This window comes from Drosophila arizonae, chromosome 2, assembly GCF_054131065.1.
Source record: "Drosophila arizonae isolate 15081-1271.41 chromosome 2, UAZ_ARI_1.0, whole genome shotgun sequence".
Lineage (NCBI taxonomy): Eukaryota > Metazoa > Arthropoda > Insecta > Diptera > Drosophilidae > Drosophila > Drosophila arizonae.
This window is the reverse complement of record NC_142922.1, coordinates 23,010,856-23,034,638: the sequence shown is the minus strand read 5'-3', so window position 1 is coordinate 23,034,638 and position 23,783 is coordinate 23,010,856. Positions and strand designations below refer to the sequence as shown.

At 42.4% G+C, this 23,783-nt stretch overlaps 1 protein-coding gene across 1 annotated transcript; it reads right to left on the bottom strand.

Annotated features, from left to right (window-relative positions):
* Window positions 1-2,788: 2,788 nt before the first annotated feature.
* Window positions 2,789-4,938, bottom strand: eIF4H2 (eukaryotic translation initiation factor 4H2). The gene is made up of 2 exons (XM_018001067.2): window positions 3,636-4,938; window positions 2,789-3,578 (listed from the first exon to the last, which is right to left on the bottom strand). The coding sequence occupies exons 1-2, from the start codon at window positions 4,547-4,549 to the stop codon at window positions 3,179-3,181; spliced, it is 1,314 nt and encodes a 437-aa protein (XP_017856556.1). The 5' UTR covers window positions 4,550-4,938; the 3' UTR covers window positions 2,789-3,178.
* Window positions 4,939-23,783: the final 18,845 nt, after the last annotated feature.

Below are 23,783 nucleotides of genomic sequence, written 5' to 3'. Positions count from 1 at the left end.
TGCTGATAGCTTCTCTGAACTAACTGCAATTGCTCGTCGAACACTAGCTGAAGGCAAGCCAGAGCCAGACATTGGGCACAGATTGTGCACAAAGTAAATTAAAGAGAGGTTCATAGTGCAGCTTGATAATTAATGGCAGACAAACTCAAATTATTATAGATAATAATTGATTCTGTGTAAGCTAGCTAATTATTTTCACATTAATAATTTTTTAAATTTAAAATTTAAAAATTATTTAAAAAAATTGTTAAGTACATATGTATAAAAGAAACAAGTTTTTTATTTAATCATAAACTGTAAAAAAATATTTTATAAAACCTCAGAATCATTAAAGTTCAAGCGCAGGAATAAAACCAATTCTCGCAAAATACTTTGTAAAATCAGCTGTGTACCGACTTTGAATTCGGAGAGCATCCAAATGGCCTTACATTGTCTTCTACTAACTCAGAGATATGCAGCCAAAACACATTTAATAGAGGCTAGTTAGATTTTTTGACTGTATTCGCTTAGTTAAGATTTTTTGGAATTACGAAAATAATTAATATATTTACAAAGCTCGCTTTTAATTTTACTTTCGATGAGCTCTTCGTCCATTTCTCTACTTATAAACTCGATTGTGGTCAACTCTTTGCAGCCTCTTCTTATATCTTCTCTTGGCATTGCCCACACAAATGCTTACCCCTCCTGCTGCTGCTGCTGCTGCACTTACATTTAATGAAAAAAAAAGAAGGCGCTTTATTATTAAATTACGCCCTGCTCTGCTAAGGACTGTGCCGCCCCCTTTGTGCTTGACATAAACATAAACTGGGCGTCTTTTGTGCTGGGCACAAAGCAGCAGCAGCAGGAGTTGGGCTGCCAAATAATGTATCCTGGCCGCCGGCTAAGCAACATAACAAAAAACACCTTTAATATTTTCATTATGAAGTCATTCAGCGCGATTATGAGCGCGTGACCCCCAAGGCGACTAACGGCGTCCAAGGCACAGGATACTAGCTCGTTCGTCCGCCAGTCCTAATGAACAACAACAGGACAACACTTCAGCTTGGCGGCTGCTGATGCTGATGAAAGTGGCGTTCGGAGTGGAGCGTTTCGATGCTGAGGTAAATTACAATTTTCGCTTATAAGTGGCCGTTGCCGTCGTCGTCGTCCTGGCGGGTCCTGTTGCTGGCCAAGTGCAGCTGTACCCAATAATCATAATAATTGCGCCATGGGCGTCAACGTCGTCAACTTTTGCCAGACGCCAACGAGGCCAACAACAATTGCTTATAAAGTGCGTGTGACACATTAACGCAGGAAAAAAGCGCGAGGAAAATAGGAAAAAAGCGCGGAAAAGTGCTAACCAGAAGCGCGAGTGGGAGAGAGATAGAGAGAGCGAGAAAAAAGGCAAATAATATGACGGGGCCAGTGGGCGAACTTCAAAAGAAATAAAAAATAAAATGTTTGAAAGAAAAGTCCTTTAATGCCGTGAATTTTACGCGGGATTTCTATAAAGTGCAGCGCCTTGTTTAGGGGGCGGGGCCAGCTCAATTCCTTCAGGCCGCGGGGGTCCTGCGGTTGGTGCGTCGCAGTAAATTGAAAATGTTCGTGCGTAAATTGACTTTGGGTCAGGGGCATACGTATACGCATAGGCAAATCAGCCTCTGCCTCCTCCTCCTGCTGCTCCTCCTCCCAGGCAGGGCTCGAATTGAATTGGAAACAAACCGTGGCGAGCGGCCAGTTCTTGTGTATGTCCTGTCCTGTCCTGTTCACCTCATGTCCGGGCGGGCACTTTTTGAAATTGAATTTCTTGGCGTAGCGGCGGAAGCAAATTAAAAAGAAATTAAGCCAATTTGCCCAAGAGTCGAGACTGCGGCTCCATTTCAGCTTCAAGTGCCTTGTTGTGGCTCGTAAATCTTTGGCCCATAAATACCAGAAGCTCCTGGCTCCGTCCGGATCGCGTCGCGCTTGGCCGGCGACATCTTCGGTACGGCGTGAAATTCTTTAATCTCATTCAATTCAATTAGTTCGAGCTGACTAGTTAATGCCGCGCGAACCATTCGCGAATGTCCTTTTCATAGCGCCAGCTGTCCCGCTTAGGTGTGCCGTATCCCTGCCAAAGGCGGTTTATCGTGTGGTCATGTCCTTTCCTTTCCAGCGCTTATGCCGTCTCTTTGTCACTGCGCATTAACTTTTGAAATTTATGTGCCCGAGCCAACAGCTGGCCAATGCTTATCAGACTATATTCAAGGCCAATTAAGAGATAACCAAAACAGATTCGGGTTTACATAACAATACAGAAAAGCAAGTGAAACGGTGCAGCACTTTGAATCAGTTCAAGACGTGATATCCTGAGAGTGCAGAACAGGACGTGAACAGGATGTGACTGGGCGATTTTCCACACAATTCAAGATATGATATCATAATTGATTAATTGGTGTGATTAAAGCCAAATTAATTATAATTAATTTTAAATGTAACAAGCTATAGCCTGTACATTTTTTTTTATAGATAATTACAATTTCTTAAAATATTAGATATATAATGCGAACAAGTAAAATAGAGCATCTAGCAATTAATTGATCATAAGCAATGAAAATATATTTATAGTATTCCATATAGCTAAGATCTTAGATCGTTGATTCGTTTAAATGAGAAAAAGAAACTAAAAAGAAAATAGTATATATACATAGCTCACATTTGTCAGAGCGGAGCACACCTTATTAAATTGTATGTAAATGTAAATAATAATAATAGTTCCATAGCTCCCATTAATGCCAGCTATACTCTATGTGAAGCAGATGCAAGGTAGTTTGATTGCTGCATATGAAAGTGTAAATTTCGTAGAAAGTTAACACAATCACATAGAAATTTATTAGAGATTTTCAAGAGTTTACAACGAGCCGGGCCATGATGATCTGATCTGCTAAAAGCGTGTACGCGTGTATGGAATGTATCTATCGAAATACATAGAGATTGTCTCAGAATGATGATTTGGTCGTAGGTTGGTCGAATAGTTGAAAGCTCCCCGTAGCTGCTCTTGTTGTGGATGTTGTTTCGATTGACGGTGATTAAGTAATTTTCGCATTTTTGGCTAAGCTACACTTGTTTTGTTTTTTCCTCTTCTTTCTTTTCAATTTAGATTTATATATATATATAAATATATATATGTGGGTAAAGGTTAGGGCGGGTTGGCTGGGCCTTATGGCTCCGATTTTTTGTTGCTGCCACCTGGCTGCGAATCGTCCATCTGCCCCGGGTGGGCACGCGGCAGGATCGGCGGAGTGGGTTGAGTCATACGCGGCTTGGCATTCCCAAAGATGCTGGCGGCCTGCTTCGTCTCGGCCAGGGCATTGATTGGCTCGGTGACGGTGCGCGGCTGCAGCACGATCTTGGGACGGTCATCGTCGTCCAGACTGGCGAACGCTGGGCTAGCGGTGCCGTTCGATGGCTGATTGTACCGCTCATTGGGATTGTAGTGCCCGCGACGATCGCGTGTCCGGTTCTGGCCGAAGTTCGAGTAGTGCCCGTTGTCGTTGCTGATGCTGCGCTGGCGCTGGGTGCCGCCACGCCTGTAGTTGTTGTTGTTACGGTCGTTGTAGCTGTGTGGGCCGAGTGGGTTAGTCGGGTGGATAAAGTGGAGCAGCTCATATGCTTACCGATTGTTGTTGCTATAGTTGTTGTTGCTGTTGCTATTGTTGTTGTTGTTGTTGCTATAGTGCGGAAAACTGCGACTGCTCTGGAAGCTCGTCGACGAAATGTGCGGCTCCACACACTGCCTGGGACTGCCCAGGCTGGACGTGTCGTGGCTGCCGCCACCCAGGGAGCCAAAGTCGCTGCTGTTGCTGCCGTCGTTGGTCTGGTAGCCATCGTTATTGTGATGCCCTCGACCACCGCCGCCCCTGGCACCGCCCCTTCTTTCGCCACCGCCGCGGCCGCCGCGATAGTCGCCTTGCCGTGGACTGCCCTCCTGCCTGTTCATGTGAAAGTTGCTATTGGACGATCGATTGCCCACCGGGCGTCCAGGGCTATTCTGCTTGCGCGAATACTGTCCCTGGTAGCCCTGCGAGCCGGCGCTGCCGTCGCGTCGAAAGTTGCGACGATTGTGATTGCCGCCGCCACTGCCGGAGGCACCGCCACCGCCACCGCCGCCGCCGCTGTTGGCGCCACCGTTGCCGCCCTGGCGCCGATGATCGGCAATGTCGATGCGCAGCGGCGCCGATAGATTGTCCAGTTTGATGCGTCCATTGCGAGAGAGCGCACGCTTTAGCTGATCCAGTGTTGTGAACTCAACGTAGCCATAGCCCTTGAACTCGTCTGTCTCGCGGTCCTTGATGAGGCGAACGCTCTTCACCTCGAAATCATCGAAAATCTTCATCACATCCCCCTGGACGAGGCCCTTGGGCAGGTTGCCAACAAACGCAATGTAGGGTGGATCGGTTGGCACTTCCCTGTTGCGTTCACGGAAGTCTCGGTTGCGATTGTGGAAGTTTCGATATTCCTGAGAGTTGCCTCGATAGTCACGGTCATGATTGTTGTTGTTACCTCTATCGCTGTTTGGCCGATCTGCCATATTCTACGAGCTTTTCAGTATTTAAACAATATATTTTTGAAGTCCGGAGCTCGTGTTCCCAGACGCTGTGGATACTGTCTATGAAAGACAATTGATTTAATTTGATTTGACATTTATCCAAATGTCACTAGATCCCATACGTTTCGACCGCATGACATTCAAATCGTTACATTGTTCATAAAGTATTTTACGAAAGCCTTGTCAGTATCTTGATTAGATCCATGTATTTTTTAAAGTTTATCAACCTGTACTTTCAATCCAAATTCCGTGCCAAATGGGGCGATCTGACGAGGAATCTTTTGCGCTCCCTGCGTCGCAGACTGTTTTAAGGCCAAGGTAAATCATAAATGATGAATGCTGGCGCCTGGCCACGTTGCCCCCATCCCCATCCATCCGCGTCACACCACGCCTCGCCACTCCGCACCACCTCCTCTCCACTTCACTGGCCAGAAATGCAGGCAGAAAACATGTGTAAGCAGCAGCAGCAACAGCAGCAACAGAGTAGATGGCTCCATCTACATCTCCAGATTCAGCATTTGTGCTTGTTTGTGTTATGGATAATAAAAACAACAACTGCGACGTTGACGACGATGGCAACTACATGAAAAAGTCAACAGCAAATAGTGAGCAGCGGCAACAGCAACAGCAACATCAGGAGGAGGGCGGGGGGAGCAAGAAGAACAACTACCGCGTTTTGTTTGCACGACGAACTCATGACTCATTTTTGTACATTTGTCAAAATTTTTGCCATACATCATTTTAAACAGCGCGCGACATCGAAGAGGGCAAAGGGGCAGGCTCGGAGCGGCGGAGGATACCAGTTGGAATAATATGCACAGCCAGACAAGTCACAGTGGTTCCAGAGACTCGTAATCAGAGAGTAATAAATTGAATCTGTAATTAATATATACTGCAAGACAAAGTAATCGAAAATATCTGTTGGGCATTATATAGCAAGGAAAATTGATGACGAAATTATTGAAAATTATTTAAGCTAATTATGACACATATTTTTTAGACATTTATAGATAGTAATAGATATCGTAGGTAAAGGGAAATAAATTAGGTATAGACAAAGTAATCGAAATATCAATTGGACATTATATAGAAAGAGAAATTAAAGACGAAATTATTTAAGCTGGTTTTTGACACATATATACATTTATAAATGTTTATATATCTAACAGAAAAGTTATATAAAATGGAAAATATATTAAAATTATGAAAAAAAAAAAAAAATAAAAATAAATAAATAATATGAAGTATAAATGAAAAAAAATTTTTTGAGCTAATGATATATGTATATATGTATATGTATAATATATATAGAGGAACAGTTTATGTTACCATGGCTGTATTCTGATAAGAAAATATTCAATATAATTGGGAAGTAAATAGGTAAATAGCTTCAATATATTTATATAGTATATTAAAATAATACATTTTATAAGAAATTCATTTATATAGTACATTTAGAAATTTATGAAAAATAATGAAGATGGGTTACAATTACCGAATGAATGGCTGGATTATCTTTATCGCTCTTTATCCTACTTATTGAGATTTTAAATGATAGGAAATCGATGTTCGATAATTATTTCTGTGCCGATTTTCATCTGACAGCTGACATTTCAAATGGAATTCATGATAAATTACAGTGAAATTTGACCTCGGGAAATTTCCACCTTGCTGGGCAGCTTGCGTCAGTGTGCCATAGAGATTTTATGGTTTGGTTTGGATTCGGCACACGCCAACGCATGCTAAAAGATAAATCGTCAGCAACACGGAATTAAAAACTGATGTAGCGATTAATTTATCACTCACTGGCGCAGCAACAAGCAGCTGCAAGAAGAGTTGCCAGCTACTGGCAATATTTAACTAACAAGTTGCAACTGTGTGGGGGCATGCCACACTTGCCACACTTGCCACACTTGCTACTCGGGGCAGTTCCTTTGGCAGCCTGAGCAGGAGCAGCTACTGCGAACGAACTATGAACCGATGCGGACAGTAAATAAATTACGAGCAACAAATAAACGCGCTCGGCTGCATCGATGGACAGCAAAACAAAAAGCCGAGCAAAGGCAAAGGCAATGGCAAAGGCGATGGCAATGGCCATGGCAATGGCAATAGAGATAGAGAGAGAGAGAGAGAGAGAGAAAAAAAGTAAAGAGCGTAGCGAAACGAGAAATGTAGACAAACAAAGACAAGAAAACGGGAACGGAAACGCTTTCAGCTGTCGAATTTGTATGAGCTGCTGCTGCTGCTGTTGCCCCTGGCTCCTCTTGGTGCTTGCTCCTTGAATGCCAAATGCCATGTTCATCCTGTCTTAGGAGGCCAGCTCCATTCGTAAGTGTTCAATCATTTGATTGTTGCAACAATGCAACAGCCACAGCAGCGGCAACGGCAAAAGAAGTGAAACACCGAAAAGGATTTATGCTCATCGATCAGAATTAATGAAGATTTTGTTTTAGTGCCCTGACAAAGCTTCAGTCGGGCAGAGGGCGCGGCATTGGGGTTGCTGCTGTGGATGTCCAAAGCAGCTTCAAATAGAGCATTTGTTGCTAATCGTTTTCGCCAGGCCGAATGCCACTCGAAGCACTTGCGAACCGGGCACTAACCGTAAATGCTCGAGTATTACACTACATTAGCGAAATTAAATTGATTTTGCCTTGCGCCTGCTTCGATTATTCTGCACATTTTTCCGAGCTTCCTTTCGATGCCCTTGCAACCCTGGCGCATCGTTTGGCTCAAGAGCTGTTGATAGCTGTATTTCACCACCTTTTAACTCTTATTAAGCGTTGCGCTATCTCTTTCTAGTTGGCCCCCTCTCTCTCGCTCCCTTGTTTGCTTGATTTATGCTGCAGTGCCCGCAAGTATGCAGCGTAAATATTTTTATGACCCAATATATATATATATATATATGATGCCTGCCCCGCCCAGCAGCCCACTGCACTTGTGCCTGAACAACACACGCACACATACACGCACACTCATTCACATGTATGGGAATATCATATGAGCAATCCAGGAGCAGCGGCCCACACTAATCATATTAAATGAAATTCATACGTCGCCGCATTTATGCGATTTACTCAGGGACTCGTGAGCCACTAGCGAGGGTTGCTAAAACGTTTCATATGACGCGCAATGTGATGTGAGCATTGTTGTTGTTGTTGTTGTTGTCGCTGCTGTACGTTGGCTGGCTGGCAACATTTTCGTTGTCGTTTAAACTAATTGAGTGTTACAAATTTTATGTGCAAAATCTTTAAGCTAAATTGAAATTTGTTTTGTTTGCCTTTGGCATGGTCTAGTCTGGTCTGTTCTAGTTTGTTGTTGTTGCTGCTGCTGTTGTTGTACATTTTTCACATATGATGCGGGTTGTATATGAACCCATTTAATGTTATGTTCACATTTCGTAGCTGGCGTCCGTAAGTGCGTTGAACCATTTTAAAATTGAGGTATGCCTATCACTTTCCAAAATTGCCAACCAAATGGTAAATATACATATATATTTTTTTGCTTATAATTTATTCAATGTGCTTTGAGTTTCCAGAGAAGTGAGTAGAGAATGGAATATGTGTAAGGGATGTATTTAGCTTATAATATATTGTCAGATCTGTCTTCATGCACTTTGAATTAACTTACAGACTTACCTTAAACATCGCTAGACTCATAAAGAATTACTTTATTGAGCTTCATAATGAATGAGAGAGCATATGAACTTAGAGTCAGAAGGAGAGAGAGAGAGGGAGAGAGTTAAAGTAGTTCTCATTCATTTCATCATATTTTTTGATGCATTCTTAGTTGAAATAGATTTGGAATCCAACTCAAATCTACGCCCTGATCATTTTCTCATCTCCATTAAAACTCTTGACTCTGACTGAACAAACTCTGAACTGCTTATGACTAAGGTAACTCACTCTGCAAACGTAGACACTCTGCATATGTGAACTTATTTGATTTTAATCTCAAATTCCATTATTTTGAAATGAACTTCACTTTAGCAAGATTTTGGCAAGATTTGATAATTGCGTCGCATTCTTGGCCAATTTACATGATTTATGAGGCCAAGTTTGGTGCAGCCCACGCTGCTGGCTTGGGCCAAAAAGAAATGCATACAGTTCGAAACAGTTAGCGGAGATGATTTGTGATTGTGATTGGGGCCATTGCAGCGACTTGGCTGGCGATAAGAAGCAAATATTTGTTGCTGCTGTCGCGGCTTGAATGCATGGCTTATAAACAAATGTGCTGGGCAAATTAAACTTATGTCTGAGATATATCATTTCTATGGCCATATATCAGTGCTCGAGTGGCAGGCCAATAAAATATGGCACTTGTTTCAGGGCCTGGCCAAAACAGGCAATTACCAATTGCCAAAAGCCAAAAGCCGCCCAAGCGCAAAGCTGTCGCGAAATTTTGAAAAATTAACAATGTGAGCTGCGTAGGAATATCCACATACTCATCGGACATCGAGCAGCGAGGCTATAGAGCAAGATATATACACATGTATGTATGTGTGTAGTATTCAGTTCAGTTCCAACTATAGATTTATGCCAATTTAAAGAGACAAAACTTGTAGTCGAAAAGCTGCTGATGCTGATTTATGGCCTCTCGCATGAATGTTTTGCCAAAAGGGTAGGCCACATGGCTGCCCTCCTCCCGACTCCTCCCGATTCCTAAAGCCGGCCATAAATTATGCGTATGATCAAATTGCTACCTTCATGTGGTAGTCGCTCAAGTTTTTGTGTTGTGCTTTCAATTAAGGCAATTGATTTTAATTAGACCATGACTTAAACATATTTCATAAGCATATTCCGAAGAAATGATTATTATTAAACACGCGACTCACCAAGGGGCCGCCGCTTCTTAACGACTCTTACCTCGCTGTAACTCAATATGTGAGCCGCAGATACCCTACCCACTCGGCTCAATTAGTGGGAATTACGCGTTGATGTGGCCAACTCGCCGCATAATGCACCAGCAGCAGCCCACATGTAATGCCAACTGCTGCAGGGTAGCATTGCTTTCAGCTCCAGAGTTCCTTAATTGGTGGCACACACAGAGAGAGAGAGAGAGAGAGGGGGAGAGAGAGAGAGATAGAGCGGGACTCACATGCAACGTGCTTCAATTGAGGTGATCAACGTTAATTAAAAGCCAACAAAAGACACAACTGAAATTGACTCAGCCCAGCAGCCACTGTTGTGGGCTCATTAAGTGGTCGCCCGGCCACGCCCACAGCGCACTGAGCACACAGTACGCCCCACTGAGCGATCGAGATGAAAAATTAACATTTCGCGCATCATTAAAATTCCGACAGTAGCCAGAGCCAGAGACTGGCGAGCAGAGCAGGGGGGGGGGGGGGGGGGGGGAAGGGCTACCACTGCTGCCATATGGAACTATTTACACATGGATCTGTATCTCTCACTCTCTCTCTATTTGTCTGTGTGTGTGTGTGTGTGGTTGACAAATGCCGCAACGTGCTCAATGTTTCCATTTCCATTAGCATTTGCCCAGTTGCCATCTAACGCCCTGGCGATTGCCTTCATGTTGCAAGTAGTGCGACGCCTCAGCTAGACGCTTCAGCTGTGCCGCAGCCTGTGGCTCATTTGTCGCAGCAGCCGACGAGAAATGAGTAAAACAAATGCGTCAACACCGAATTTTCATTTGGTTAATGTGTGAAGGCGAACCAAACTAAATACAAATTCACTCACACGCACACACACACACACGCACTTAGTGAGAATCGTATGCCTAAGCAGGCATCAGTGAAATAATAACATGAATTTATCAATTTGTCATGTTGATATTTGTTTGGCAATTTATTTTCCACATGCGACATGTGCTCAGAGATCGTTTCCATCCATTCCAATCCATCCCATACAGGTCCTCTTCCTCTTTCTCTTCCTCTTTTACTCACCCAGCTGACTTGGGCTTTAGTTTTTATTTTTAGTTAGTCGCGTTTGTGCAACTCGAGCCACAGCACATACGACTTACATACTCAATGCAATTGTGGGCAGTAATTGATTGGGCTACTTATCCGACTTACAGCCAGCCAATGCCAGCCAATGGGATACAGATGCTCAAGGTTTCTGTTCTGTTTCTCGTTTCTTTGTTTTTTTTTTTTTTTTTGGCTTGTCAACACCAGAAGAGACTTGAAATACATTTATACGTATTTTGTGTGTTATTTATAAGTATGTCCAGGGTGACCAAATGAGAGATGGAGTTAAACAAGTGCTAATGAAACAAAAAGAGATAAATTTACATATATTTAAATTTATTAAATGCTTTTATGCATATATTGGGAATCTTGTATTGAGAGCTTGATATGATTTTGGAGAAATGAATTTTGGGCTGACAAGTCTCATGATTTGCATATCAATTGACGCGTGGTCTCTCTGATTTCTACTTCACTTCTGAGTCACTATTTGCTATAATTTCTGTAAAATGCAGTGTGATTGACGTGGTTCATAATCAAAGGGCAATATTACAGATAGATATTAGAGATAACTTAAGAAGCTGATGAAACGCGACACACTTATATCATCAAGAAATTTCTTTTAATAAGAAGCCCACTTTGCACTTATGCAACTTCAAAAGGTAGTAGATATAAAGGGAGAATATATGACTTCAGGTTTATTGAAAAAAATCGTATTTAAAATTTCATAAAAGAATTTACTTAGTAAAGGATCCAATAATTCTTCATTAAAAATAATATTGATAACTGCATATTACGAAAATTTTTGTTTTAATTTTTTTTTTTTTTTTTTTTTTTACAAATTTACTGTGTTTGTTAAGTCTCAAATTGTTAAAAAAAATATATTTTATTATTATGTATTAATAGATTTTTTGTTCTGACAATAAATTTATTAACTTAAGTTTCATTAGTTGTTTATGGCCCTTTCAACTTAATTTATATATTATATATACACTGAGCCACTAAAGTCATCGTACCCCAGTACATATGATTTTAGTGACTCAATGTATTTCTATTAAGAGTGCATATGCTAAATCACTTGAATTGCATTGCCTGCTTAGATCACTGTAAACTTAGCCATAGGTAAACACGCAATAAAATCTTTATTAACTAATTACCCCACCCAGCCAGACCCAGTCGATGAGTAGTTAAACACATTGCAACGTCAACTCGAAGCCAGACAATCACAAATCATTCAACAGCAACAAATAAACAAATAAACGGACGGACTGACTGAATTTGAAGTCATTTAACTTAACATAATAAGCGGCCCTTAAGAGCTGCTAGGTGCAGGAGTAGGCTGTCGCTTCCTCTTGCTCTCCCTCTTCTTGCAGTTCTCCTGCTTCCATATAGTATTAAGGTCTGGCTGTCGCTCAACGCTGCTGCCGCTGCTGCTGATGATGATGATGTCACCTTATACAGCTGAGACATAGCTATAGACATACAGACATATAGACATACACAGATACAGATACAGTTGCAGAGGGGCATAGTAAACACGACCATAAAAACCATTAACATCTGGTGTGATTAACTCTTAAAACTGCGAGTCAAGTCCGCTGGCTCCTAAGCAGCTCGGCCGCCCCAGCCATTCCGATTGGCGGAGCAGCTGCTGCTGCTGCGGCTGCCTGCCTGCCTGCCTGCCTCTCCTCCTGCTCTGTTAGCGGATTGGTGGGGTAAACTCATTCACACGGCAGCCAGTGCATCAAAAATGGGGAATCGGAATTGGAGTCGGAGTCGGAGTCAGAGTCGGAGCCAGGCAAGAGCAGAGAGTCGCCAGAGTCAGAGCCGAAGTCGCGTCGTCAGTTTCTTTGTCGCTTTTGGAAATTTATGAGTTTCGCTTGAAAAGTATTTTATTGCGTTTATAATTCCAAGTGTGTGTGAATAGCGGGCGGGTGTACGTGTGTGTGTGTGTGTGAGTGTGAGTGCCGCATGGGAAATGAATGGGCAGCTCTCTTTGTGTGTGCGCTGTGCCGCTTGCTCCCCTTTCTGTAAATGTTGCACATAAACTCTTTAACACTTTGCCTCTCGTTGCAATTAAAAAAATCTACTTATTGGTGGAAAGTGTTGCTGCCCCACACTCTGGGATATGCGACATTGTATCTGTATCTGTGGCTGTTACTGTCTGCATTTGTATCTGCTATGCACATTAGGCACCGACACACCCCGCCCCACTCGCACCACTAGCACCACTGCAGCTCATTGGTGGTGGTGCGCTGCTCCACTTGCCCGTTTGGGGGCACCGCATCATTTGTTTGCGTAACTTTATTAGACTCTTGAATTGCGTGTTTAGTTTTTGAACAATTTATGTGCCTGCCTGGCTGCCTCGCTGCCCGACTGCCTGTCAGCCCGCCTACCCCTCGCTCGTGAGTGACGAAAATGTGGGAAACTTGTGTAGAACACGAGAATGGGGCCGGGCCAGCCATGTGTGTGCCGCCAGTTGCATTAGATACAGATACAGCCAGAGATACAGATACATCTGACAGCCTGATGAGCAGAACAAGTGTCTCTCCGTTCTGGTGTCTGTTATCAGGTTAACCTTTTGGGTCTACACTCTTCTCTATTGCAGTCTAATGAAACTGGTGAGCCAAGTCAAGGTATAGCTAAGAGAGTTTGTTGAGCTGTTGGAATACTTATAGATTATAGATTTAATTTATAGATAGCAAGGTCAATACTTTAAAGGCTATCGAATCAGACCAGCTAATCATATGAGAAATCATATCAGATAACATTTTATTAAAATTAAAAGTAAATTCCAAAGGAGTCCATTTCTAAGTGATGAAAGCTAAGCCCTTCTTTCAGGTCAAGATGTGACTTTCCATTGGCTGTTAGGTCGAATCTCCCGATTAACAATGCTGCATTGATATCGCAGCTAGATCAAGCATAACAATTGTCTGTCTATTGTCAAGTTTAAACTATCTCAGACAGTGCTCTACGGAGCCAATTTGCCCGGCTGGTCATTGACTTTTAGCCAGTTTTGAGCTGGCGTTTGATTAATAACGAAAGTAAAATTGAAAAATTTTACAAAACACACACCAAAATTAAAACGTACAAATTGCGAGTTATTTGTTTGCCAAGGGAAAGGGGCTATGCACGGAGGGGAGGAGCTCCTCGGGCTGATGGGGCGGCACCTTTCCGTCAAAGCAACTTAAGGCGGGCAGCGGTAGCGTCGTCTGCTGGGTTTTGGGGTGGCGCAAAGCGGAAGATGAAGAAACGAAATCGAGAAAAAAAATTCATTTTCCACGTAATTACTCTGCTGTGATTAGTAAAATTAAACTTTTCTTTAGCATTTCCTTTTGGCTGCGCGTGAGTTTTGCTTTTGCCTTTTGATTTGTTCGCGCTGCTGCAAAAAATGGCGGCATTTCTTTCTTTTTCTGGCTCTTGCTCTGGTGTTTGCGCTTCCCAGTTTCATTTAGCGCTACGTTTTTCATGGGAAAAACTAGAAAAAATGCTAGCAGGAAAACGCGTAACGGCCAATTACAAGGATTGATTGTGTATGAAAATGTTTTTGGAAAAACTTTGCCTCAGCGCACTGCAAAAGTTCTCAAGCTCATTTTTTGTATTTGCTCAATGCATAAGGTGTCCAATTTTTCATGGCCGACATAGATTGACGGCCCGTTGTCGAGCGCAATCAAAAATTTTCAAGATACACACACAAAAAAAAAGGCAAGAAAAAAAAGAAAAGAGAAAAAATTGCTGCAGACACTTTAACACTTGAATAAATATTTGTGCGGCAGTCGGAGATTTTATAATGCCACAAAATCCAAACTAATTACTCAAGTCGCTCGCCGTTGGTCGGACGCGCGCATCATTTCACTTGATATCCTGTCACAGGATGCGTTAGGCCCAGTCACCCAGCCGACAGCCAGACAGACATCCTCATCATCATCGTCATCATCGTCAGCCTCATTATCATTGCCAACGAGTGCTACTTCAGCAGACAAAAATAAATGTTTTGAAAATAATTTCGTGTTATTTTTTGCCTCAAGGACTCGCCGCGGAGAAAGTGTCCCAGGCGCGTGTGACAAAAATTAATATTAATTTGCTGTGTCAATGCATCCGTCATGCCAACGGAGATAGAGAGAGAAAGAGATAGCCAAATGGTCTCGCTCGCATTGCCTATGCCAAACAGTGGTTACTTTTCAGGAGTCTCATTATCATCCCATTGCAAAGTCTTCTCGAAATGAAAACGTCGAAAAGGGTAAAAATCTTGTTGGATATTTTTGGCTGAAATATATTCAAAATTTCTCATATCTCTGATATTTGGGGTTTTTGGCTTTTGGCGTGGCAAGTTTGTGGCATTGGGCGTGGCAGGTGTTGCGCTTGCTGCGCAGTTGTCAACGGGCGACGCGCAAATGCTCTCCAGAGTGCAGATTACAGGGTGTCAGTGAGCACTACCCGGCCTCCGTCCGTCCCCGGACACACGCTCGACACACGTTGCGTTGAAATCAATGCGCTGTTTTTCCAATTTCCCGACTCGCCTGGAAGGTGATCGAGGGGTGGTGCGCGGTGGGGCCAGTGGGTTGGTAATGTGACAATTTACGGTTTGCTTTGCTCATCAGCACGCGGCCAGCGTCAGTGAGAGCTGCTTAATTTGGCCAGCTCAGTGGGCGACACGTGCCACAGAGTGTGGAAGGTGTTTGTCATAATGTCCCTAACCCCTCCCACCCCGCCTCAGAGCACTCTGTTTACATGCATTTGTTGTTAGTTGTTTAATTTAATTAATACTCAAACATGCGAGAGCGTGAGAACTCACCGAAAGATGATTGTATTGCGAGGCTGCTGAGCGAACAGTTCAACTCAACTATAAATATTAAATAAATATTTTCAGTAAACTCGGCATAATATTAATCGAAGAATAATCGTAATCATTATTGGGCTTAGCATACAAGACAGATGAAAAGACATCTGATAGCAGGCAAGATAATATCATTAATCATGTAATATCCCTAGATGTGAAAGACTCATCTTAAAATATTTAAATAAACGATTTGCTTGGATAACTCTTTGTGTATATATACTTTTATTCTTATAGACCAATTTATAAATATGCAGATATAATATAATATACTATACTAATATATATACTATACTAAAAGCATTTGGCCAAGACCATACAACACCATATACACCTCATTTGCAAACCTGGAATCTTAGCCTGAATCCTTGCTCTTCAATTGCTCAAAGGAAAGATTTACTCAGCCAAACGATATGCCGTGATCTTGTCGCATATATTTATATTATGTTATGCAATTGTTGCCCTGGTGTAATGTTTTGAGAACTGTTGAGCACGAATCTGTCGTCCCTGGACGTGTCACGGAGACGGACCGCAAGTGACTCGACTCGTATTTTCCTTATTGGTCTAACCTGTTACCATATGTTTCGGAAAAGTCTTTTGAGTTTTTTTCCGCAGCTTCCCTGGCTGCGCTCCGGCGGACAGCTGCCAAGTTTCATGTGCAAATGAAATGGAAGTGGAAAACTCTTCGTCTTGCGCTTTGCCTGCGACTGGCACCTTTCAGTGGGTGCGTCTAGGCAGCGCGTCTTCATTTCTAAATATTTTGATTAGTTCTTGTAAAAATGTTGTTTGCATTGCTCTGGCGGGCAGCCCGAGACGGGGAGGGGGACTACGAGTGGGACTGTGACTGGGCCTGCATGCAGTTCGCTGTGCGCGTGTCTGTTTGCTTAGTCTCACTTAATTTGTAATTTCTACGGTCTGTCTATGGCAGCATTTGGTACATGTTGCTTTTGGTGACAAACTCTAGATACACACACATACGCACACACACATACACACGCAGATGTAGTTGTGGCAATGTGGCTGGAAGTTGTTGGCTTACAGCTCAATCAAGCGCTTAGCTAACTGTTAACTGAACCTAGTTGAATGTCTGGCTAACTCACACACACACACTCACACACATACAGACAGCTCTACAGTTGTCATATGTGTGTGGCGCTTAAATTACATCTGACATTTACGAGTGCATAATAAAAATTTTTACAATGACCGACGCCATTTTGCTTGACAAATACTCAACTACAACAACAACAACAGCAATTGAGGAGCAATAGAAACTGGAGAGAGAGAGAGAGGAAGAGCGTAGCAGGGCATATCGTCTAGAGGGGGTAATGGATAATGGGCAATGGGTAATGGGTAATGGCCATCCAAGTGCAGATCGCTCGTAAAACACATTTTACAGTTTGGCACATTCAACTTTGGCCATAGGTTTGGACACGAGATTTCCATTGGATCTCCGTTCGCAGCTCAGTTGAATTTTTAATTAATTGACTGTAGTTTTTATGGCTTCATTAATTACGGAGCTGCGTTGCCTGTTTGCTCCTTGACGTCATGGCACGCACACACACGCACACACATACACACATGTGACACGCGGTCGTCTATTGAATTATGCATCATCGATATGCGAGCTGTAAATATCAATAATAAAAGTGCGCTGTAAAAGTTGTATTCAAGGAGTTTACATGGCGATGGGAGTGGGGGGTGGATGGAGGGGGGCTGGGGCAAACGAGTGCATTAAAAATTTATTAGAATTTGCCTGTGACGCGTGTCCATGCCCATAGATGACTGCGACCCATTCGTGGATATTCTCATAAAATAATAATCTTTATGATGGCAAAATTTTAATACAATATTGGCGGCCCACGTTCTGCCCTTATGGCGCATCACTGCGTCTCTATCTCTTTGTGAATCGCTCTCTCTCTCTCTCCGTCCATCAGTCTGAGATTCATAAATTCACTTTAATTGCTGCAGTGATTTCTACTCTTTTAGTGCCCGATTGAAACCCTCATCCCGATCCGGACTTGGCCGTGTTCCGCTCTCTCCCTCTCTCGCTCTTGCTCTAGCTCCTGCTCTGGCTCTCGTTCTCGCTCTCGCTCTCAGCGATAAAAGCATTCAAAGTGCCCGTTAAAAATGTTGCTCATTAATATTCAACTATTTAGTGGCACAGATTAAGTTCCTTAAGCGCTTGCAAGCCAGCTGGCAATTTGATTAGGCCACCACACCACATGCCATTCGGGGTCGAATCTATTCGCAGAATATGTTTCTGGCATGCTCAGGGTTTCTTCTTTTTAGTTAGCCATAAATGAGTTATGTCAAAGTGACCTACTCATATTTTATACTTGAAATGCATTGGTTCGGTAGAAGAGCATGTCACAGCCAGAAACGGGCGTGGCAAATTGCATAAAGTACGTATATGACTTATTAGGATGACCTGCTTAGGTAATCTAGTAGCAGAATTAGCAGTCTAATGCAGTTATGGTTAACACAGAGTAAAATGTTTTTGAGCAACTATAGGAAACAGTCCAAATGAGTTATGGTAGATCTTGTAAAGTTATGATTAGTTATACATATTTATACCCTGAACCCATTGAAAATGGGAAATCAGGGTATAATGGTTTTGTTGAAATGTATGTAACAGGCAGAAGGAGGCGTGGCAGACCCCACAAAGTATATATATTCTTGATCAGGGCGACGAGCTGAGTCGATTTGGCCCTGTCCGTCTGTCTGTCTGTCCGTCTGTCCGTCTGTCCGTCTGTCCGTCTGTCCGTCCGTCCGTCTGTCCGTCTGTCCGTCTGTCCGTATGTTTGAACGCGTCGATTTCCGAAGATATAAGAGCTAGAGACTTGAATTTTTTTTTAAATGACCGTATATACAGCGCGGACGTCGAGTTTGCTTTTAAAATTCGAAAAATCATCCCGTTATGTTTTTATCGACTAAAAACATTCAAGTTCAAATCAGATGCCTCTATAGCTAATTGTGAATGATTTTTCTTTTTTTAAATTTCTCAAATATTCAATATAATATGTAGATCATATGCTGAAAGTTTCATTAAATTCCGTTCAGTCAAAAATTAATAAAAAATAATCAAATATTTGGCCAATTAACAAACGCACGTGCAGCAGCTACAACAAAAACATCACATCAGCTGTTAGTTTCGTTTAGTTTTGGTAGATGGCGCAGCAGCAGTGAATCTATTTGAGTTTTGCCAGCGCCACCAGCAGGAGTGGGGTGGCCTAGTGTGTTAGCTGGATGACGCTCGATCAAGAAGTCACGGTTCGAATCCCGATCGGTGCAACACTGATGTTAATTTTTTGTAATTGTTTCAAAATATTTTTATATTTTCATAAATGCGTTTTCTATTTAATTTATATTTTTAAATACACCGAAATTGAAATTTTAACTATACTTTATGTGCGTTTTTAATAGTTTGGTTATTCTAGCAGATTCTTAGAATCATATCAGCAGTTAGTTTCGTTTAGTTTTGGTAGATGGCGCTGCAGCAGTGAATCTATTTGAGTTTTGCCAGCACCACTAGCAGGAGTGAGGTGGCCTAGTGTGTTAGCAGCGTGACGCTCGATCGAGGAGTCGCGGTTCGGATCCCGATCGATGCAACTGATGTTAATTTTTTTTAATTGTTTCAAAATATTTTTATATTTTATTAAATGAGTTTGGTATTTTATTTATATTTTTAAATACATTGAAATTGAAATTTCAGCCATACTAAATGAGCATTTTTATTTGTTGGGTTCAGGGTAGTATCTAGTCGAGCACTCTCGACTAGAATTTTCTTACTTGTTTTGATTATGACTACAATCTGAGATAAGCTTGTCCGCTCTCTATTTACACTGGGATCTCGTAAAGTATTACAGTTAGCCATTTTTTTGTTCTAAATATATATTCTTATGCTTATTCCATGAATATTATATATTATATATCGAGCTGGTCATTACTTTACATACAGGGTTGCCCATATTCGATGGACCTATCGGGCAATCAACAAGGCCCATATTCGACAGATCTATGTTTAACCAGATGGGTCCGTCGAATATGGATAGCTCTGTCCCAATTTTAGAAGCTATAATCTTGTAATTAATATACAGATTTGAAATATTTTTCAATTTAACTTTTGTTTTCAAAACTTCTGTGGTATAAGTTCTAAAGTATGAAACCTTGAAATATACTACATACTCACAATTTTGAATGCCATAATTATTATTTCGAAGAAATACTAATTAGAAACTAATTTCGCATAGTAGAAAGTACGTGTGTATGTGTAATGGGTATGTATTGACTAGAATTTAGCCACAAATATGCTCAAGAATGAGGGAGTCTTATCGACTTATATCAGCAAATCTTATGCTCGCCCACTTAAGTCCATGCATATCTCGCTCATTCATGGACCAAGTAGATCATGTTGTAGGCAGAAAGCATGCATAATTTCGTAGCTGCATAGCTAGCCGCATAAGTGCGGACATGTTTTGTTTTGACCATGCCTCATTTAGATTCATTTGCCAATTTATTTAACGATCGATCGTAAACTGTTGCTGGTCGCCTCCATAGCCGGCAGCACCTCTGCGGCCGCCTTTAAAATTTTGTTTTATTTGCTTTCTGATCTTTTCGCCTCTGTTTCGAAATATGCATTGAATGAGAGCAGTGGGAACAGCAGCAGCAGCAGCAGCAACAGCAACAGCAACAGCAGCTTGTTTACGTTTTTAAGTGAATTTTCCATATTTTAATGTTTTGGCAACATTGTTGTCGCACAATCCCGAGACGCTGTGGAGGTCGACGGCGGTCATAATTTCCGGCGTGGAATTCGTGGAAGTTGCCGATGCGTAAAAATTGCGCTCACATCTTTACGTGAAGAGGTTGGGCGGGATGGGCGCGTGGGCGGCGGCCGCTCACTGTGGGGCAGCTCGTAAAGTTCGCCAAGCACTGGACGTTTTATAGGTGGAAACCGTGGCAGAGCACAAAGGTGTTTTCCTTTGCTAGTTTATATGGCTTTTCACTAAAAAAAAAAAAATTTTAAGCAAAAAAAAATTGTCAAAGCGAGGCAAATGCCAATATAAATTTTGTTGTTGCCTCTTTGATGAAACAGCAGCAACTGTAAACAAACACGCCCAAGGCATGCACCGTCAGATCGTTCAGTTATATAGATATATATGTGTATAGCACTCATTGTGCCTGCTCAGCGGAATGGCGCACATCATTCGCATTGAGCTTGAAATTTTATATGCTGTTTGTGCAAAAAGGATGGAGAGCAGAGAATGAAAAAGGAAAACAGTTTCATCTAATTAGCCAAACGATCGCCGACTTGTTGAGGCAGATCCACGTCGAGTGGGCCTTATGTGGAGGAAACGCCAGACTAGACGTGCGTGCGTTGCCCATTAAAAATTATTGAAATTGAATTTGAAAATAAACTGAAAAATGCTTTTTGGGGGCCGATTTGTTGGCGTGTGTGTTTTTTTCAGTATTTATGTATTTACTCTTTTTTCAGTTTTTGGCCGAAAAGTGTGGCACACGGCGCGCTTGATTTGAATCTGTTTCTGTTTCAATTTTCAGTTTTCAGTTTTCGCTTTTTGCTTTTGGCTTGTGTGATTTGTGGAGTGGGGATTGGGCGTATCGCCTTCGATTAAATGTACCGGCTGCATTTTCACGTATTCTCAGGAAATGTGCGTTCAATTCGAAATTAGTTTCTTGCGCTGAGCAGAAAAAAAAAACAACAAAATAAATGAAAAAAAAAAAAAGAAAATTTAATTTATTGCCGAGTCGAGAGCATTCGAACGGTGTGTGGCGTATTTTTAAGTGAAATGGATTGAAATGAAATGATTTTTCATTTCGATTTTCTTGCTTCGCTTTTTAGCCAAACGCTGCTGATGGCTCTGGTGGCTCTGGTGGTGCTGCAAGCGAGTGGTGTTGGCGACGACAAGACGCCAACGAGACGAGCTACTCAGCGGCCTGGCCCCAAAAATGCCGACGAAAATTTCGTTGGCCACAAATTCGTACCTAAATGCGCAAGAATTTCCCGAGTGCTAGCACCTAAGCGGACAGTGGACAGCGGCCCGACGAGCCGCCATTAAGTGGTTGCACCTTTTCCTCCCGGCACAGGGTGCCCCCAGCTCCCGCTCGGGCTGCGCTGGGGCTGTTGCTGAGCGACAGACACCCTGTTCGCCGCAAAGGTACTCAGTGGGCCGCATCGACGTCTATTTTCGACAAAGACACGGCCACGCCGAAGTAGGTTGACGCCACCTAGGTATTTCGTTTCACAAAGGTTACGATTTGGGGAGTTTCGCACCTAGAAAGGGGGCACGGGCAAGCGACAGTCAGCTCCGACAGGCTGGCGTCAGTCTCGTGTACTGCAATTATGCAGACAACATGTCAGCGCGAATTGTTCGCATTGCCGAGCAACGACAGCGGCGGACAGCAGCGTCAAGTGGACCATGCCGAGGGGCGTGGCTGTGCGAGTGTGCTGCCAGCAATCAGCGAGACGCAGCTGCGCCCTAGGTGCCAAAAAAGAAATCGACTCTCACACTCACACACACACGCACACACTGCAAATCACAACGAGCCGCGTCTAATGGTCAATAAATATGAAATTTTTATTGACTTACGCAACATGATACAGCACACGCACACACACACACAGTCACACACCGACAGAAATCAAACAGTTTGAACAGTGCTTTATGTGAAATTTAAAATGTATACACCCACACAGACACACACACACTCACACCCACATTCTAACACACTCACACAGATTTGATGATCCTGCTCAACTTGAAGTCTCCAAGGCTTGCATGCGCATCTCACGTTTGGCTAACAAGCTCCCTGGAGTGAAATAAAAGCGAAAGTGCAAAAGTATTTGACTACGTGATGTGCAGCTCATATTGGCCAAGCCAGCCCGCCGGCGGCTCAGTTAGCCATTTGGCCCCGTTGGCCACAGCCTGTGGCTATATGGCTCACTTGAGTAGGTGTTTCCTCTAGCCAATTAGCCCGCATGCTTGCACTGAGGCAGTAAGTCAGGCAGCTGCTCGCTGCCAGCTGGCCCCACTCACTGATGGACCTACGGACTGCTCATACCCTGTATCAGATTTAAATGTCTTTAACACATCTGATAAAATGGCAAATGCAATGTATATGGCCTATTCAAAATTCATTTAGTTAGCTAGTGATAAATGATAAATAATGTAATTCTATTGAGTATGATTATATATGGTATATTTTATATGAGTTTAAAATGATATCAAATATATATGATCTCTCTATCTCTGTCTCTATCTGTCGCTCTTTATATATATATATATATATATATATATATATGATATCTTTCTCTCTCTCTCTCTCTCTCCCTTTCTCTCTCTCACTTTGGCACTCTATATAAATGGCTATCTGACTAGATCTATATAAATATATATCCATATATCCATATATCTTTCTGTCTCTCTCTCTCACTCTCTCTATATATATCTATCTTTCTATTATTCTCTCTCTCACACTCTCTCTCCCCTTCTCTGTATGGGCTATAATTTAGTAACTATCTCTCTATATGCATCAACTTTATTCAGCTGAACTCATTCATGAACAATACAGGGTAGCTGCTAGTCAAGATAACCCAAACTGGATTATTCCTAAGTGTTTGCTATATGTTTTCTGAGCCATTTCGTCTATTGTCGCTGTCTGTTGGAAATAAATCAAAAACTACCAGGAAAACTGAGATGCAATTGCCAGTTGCAACATTTGCGCCGCCAAGGCGTGGCACGGCCAAGTGCTAGGTGCCACATAGTGCTAACTTCTCAAGAGATTTATATGTATTCGCATGTGTGTATATATATAAATATTTATATGCGTGTCTGGGCGCTTGTCAACACTTGCCAATTGTTCGTCTGCGCCATTGGAGGATTCCACATAAAAACGCCCAGCGCAAGACCCAAATGAAATATGAACTATTTTAACGCCTACTTAATTTGGTTTTGTTTTGTTTTGTTTTTGGTTTGCTTTTCGTTTTTTCCTGCCTGCTAACTATAAATTTTAATTAATTTAGCGTTGAAGTGAAAGTGTTAAGCGACTTGCGTCATGGCAGCCACCGCGCACCGCGTGCCATTCGCACAGAGATACATACTACAATATATTATATAGTAACTGATGATGGGCGACGCATCAAGTGCAGCTGTGTCGGGGGCCAATTGGCCGTTGCCAATATTTTAATAAATTTTTGTGCCTCGCCGACAGTTTTCGTCGAGGTAGTCGACGACCTAAATAAATAAAGATATGTTTATGTGCAAAATATTAAAGACAAACAAACTGGAATGGCCACCCCCAAGCAGTTGTCCCCACACACACACACACACACGCATACACGCATGTGTCGCCGCCTGAGCAATTCATAAGTCTGCACTTAAAGGAGCAGCAGCAGGAGCAGCAGCTGTGGACACGGGACAAGCACAACCTGTGGCAAGGTTGAA

Bases quoted from the DNA above. Each gene is read 5' to 3' on its own strand.
- eIF4H2 (XM_018001067.2), bottom strand. From the start codon at position 4,549: ATGGCAGATCGGCCAAACAGCGATAGAGGTAACAACAACAATCATGAC. The intron at 3,579-3,635 runs GTAAGCATATGA...CGGCCCACACAG, and splicing joins AACTATAGCAACAACAATCG to CTACAACGACCGTAACAACA.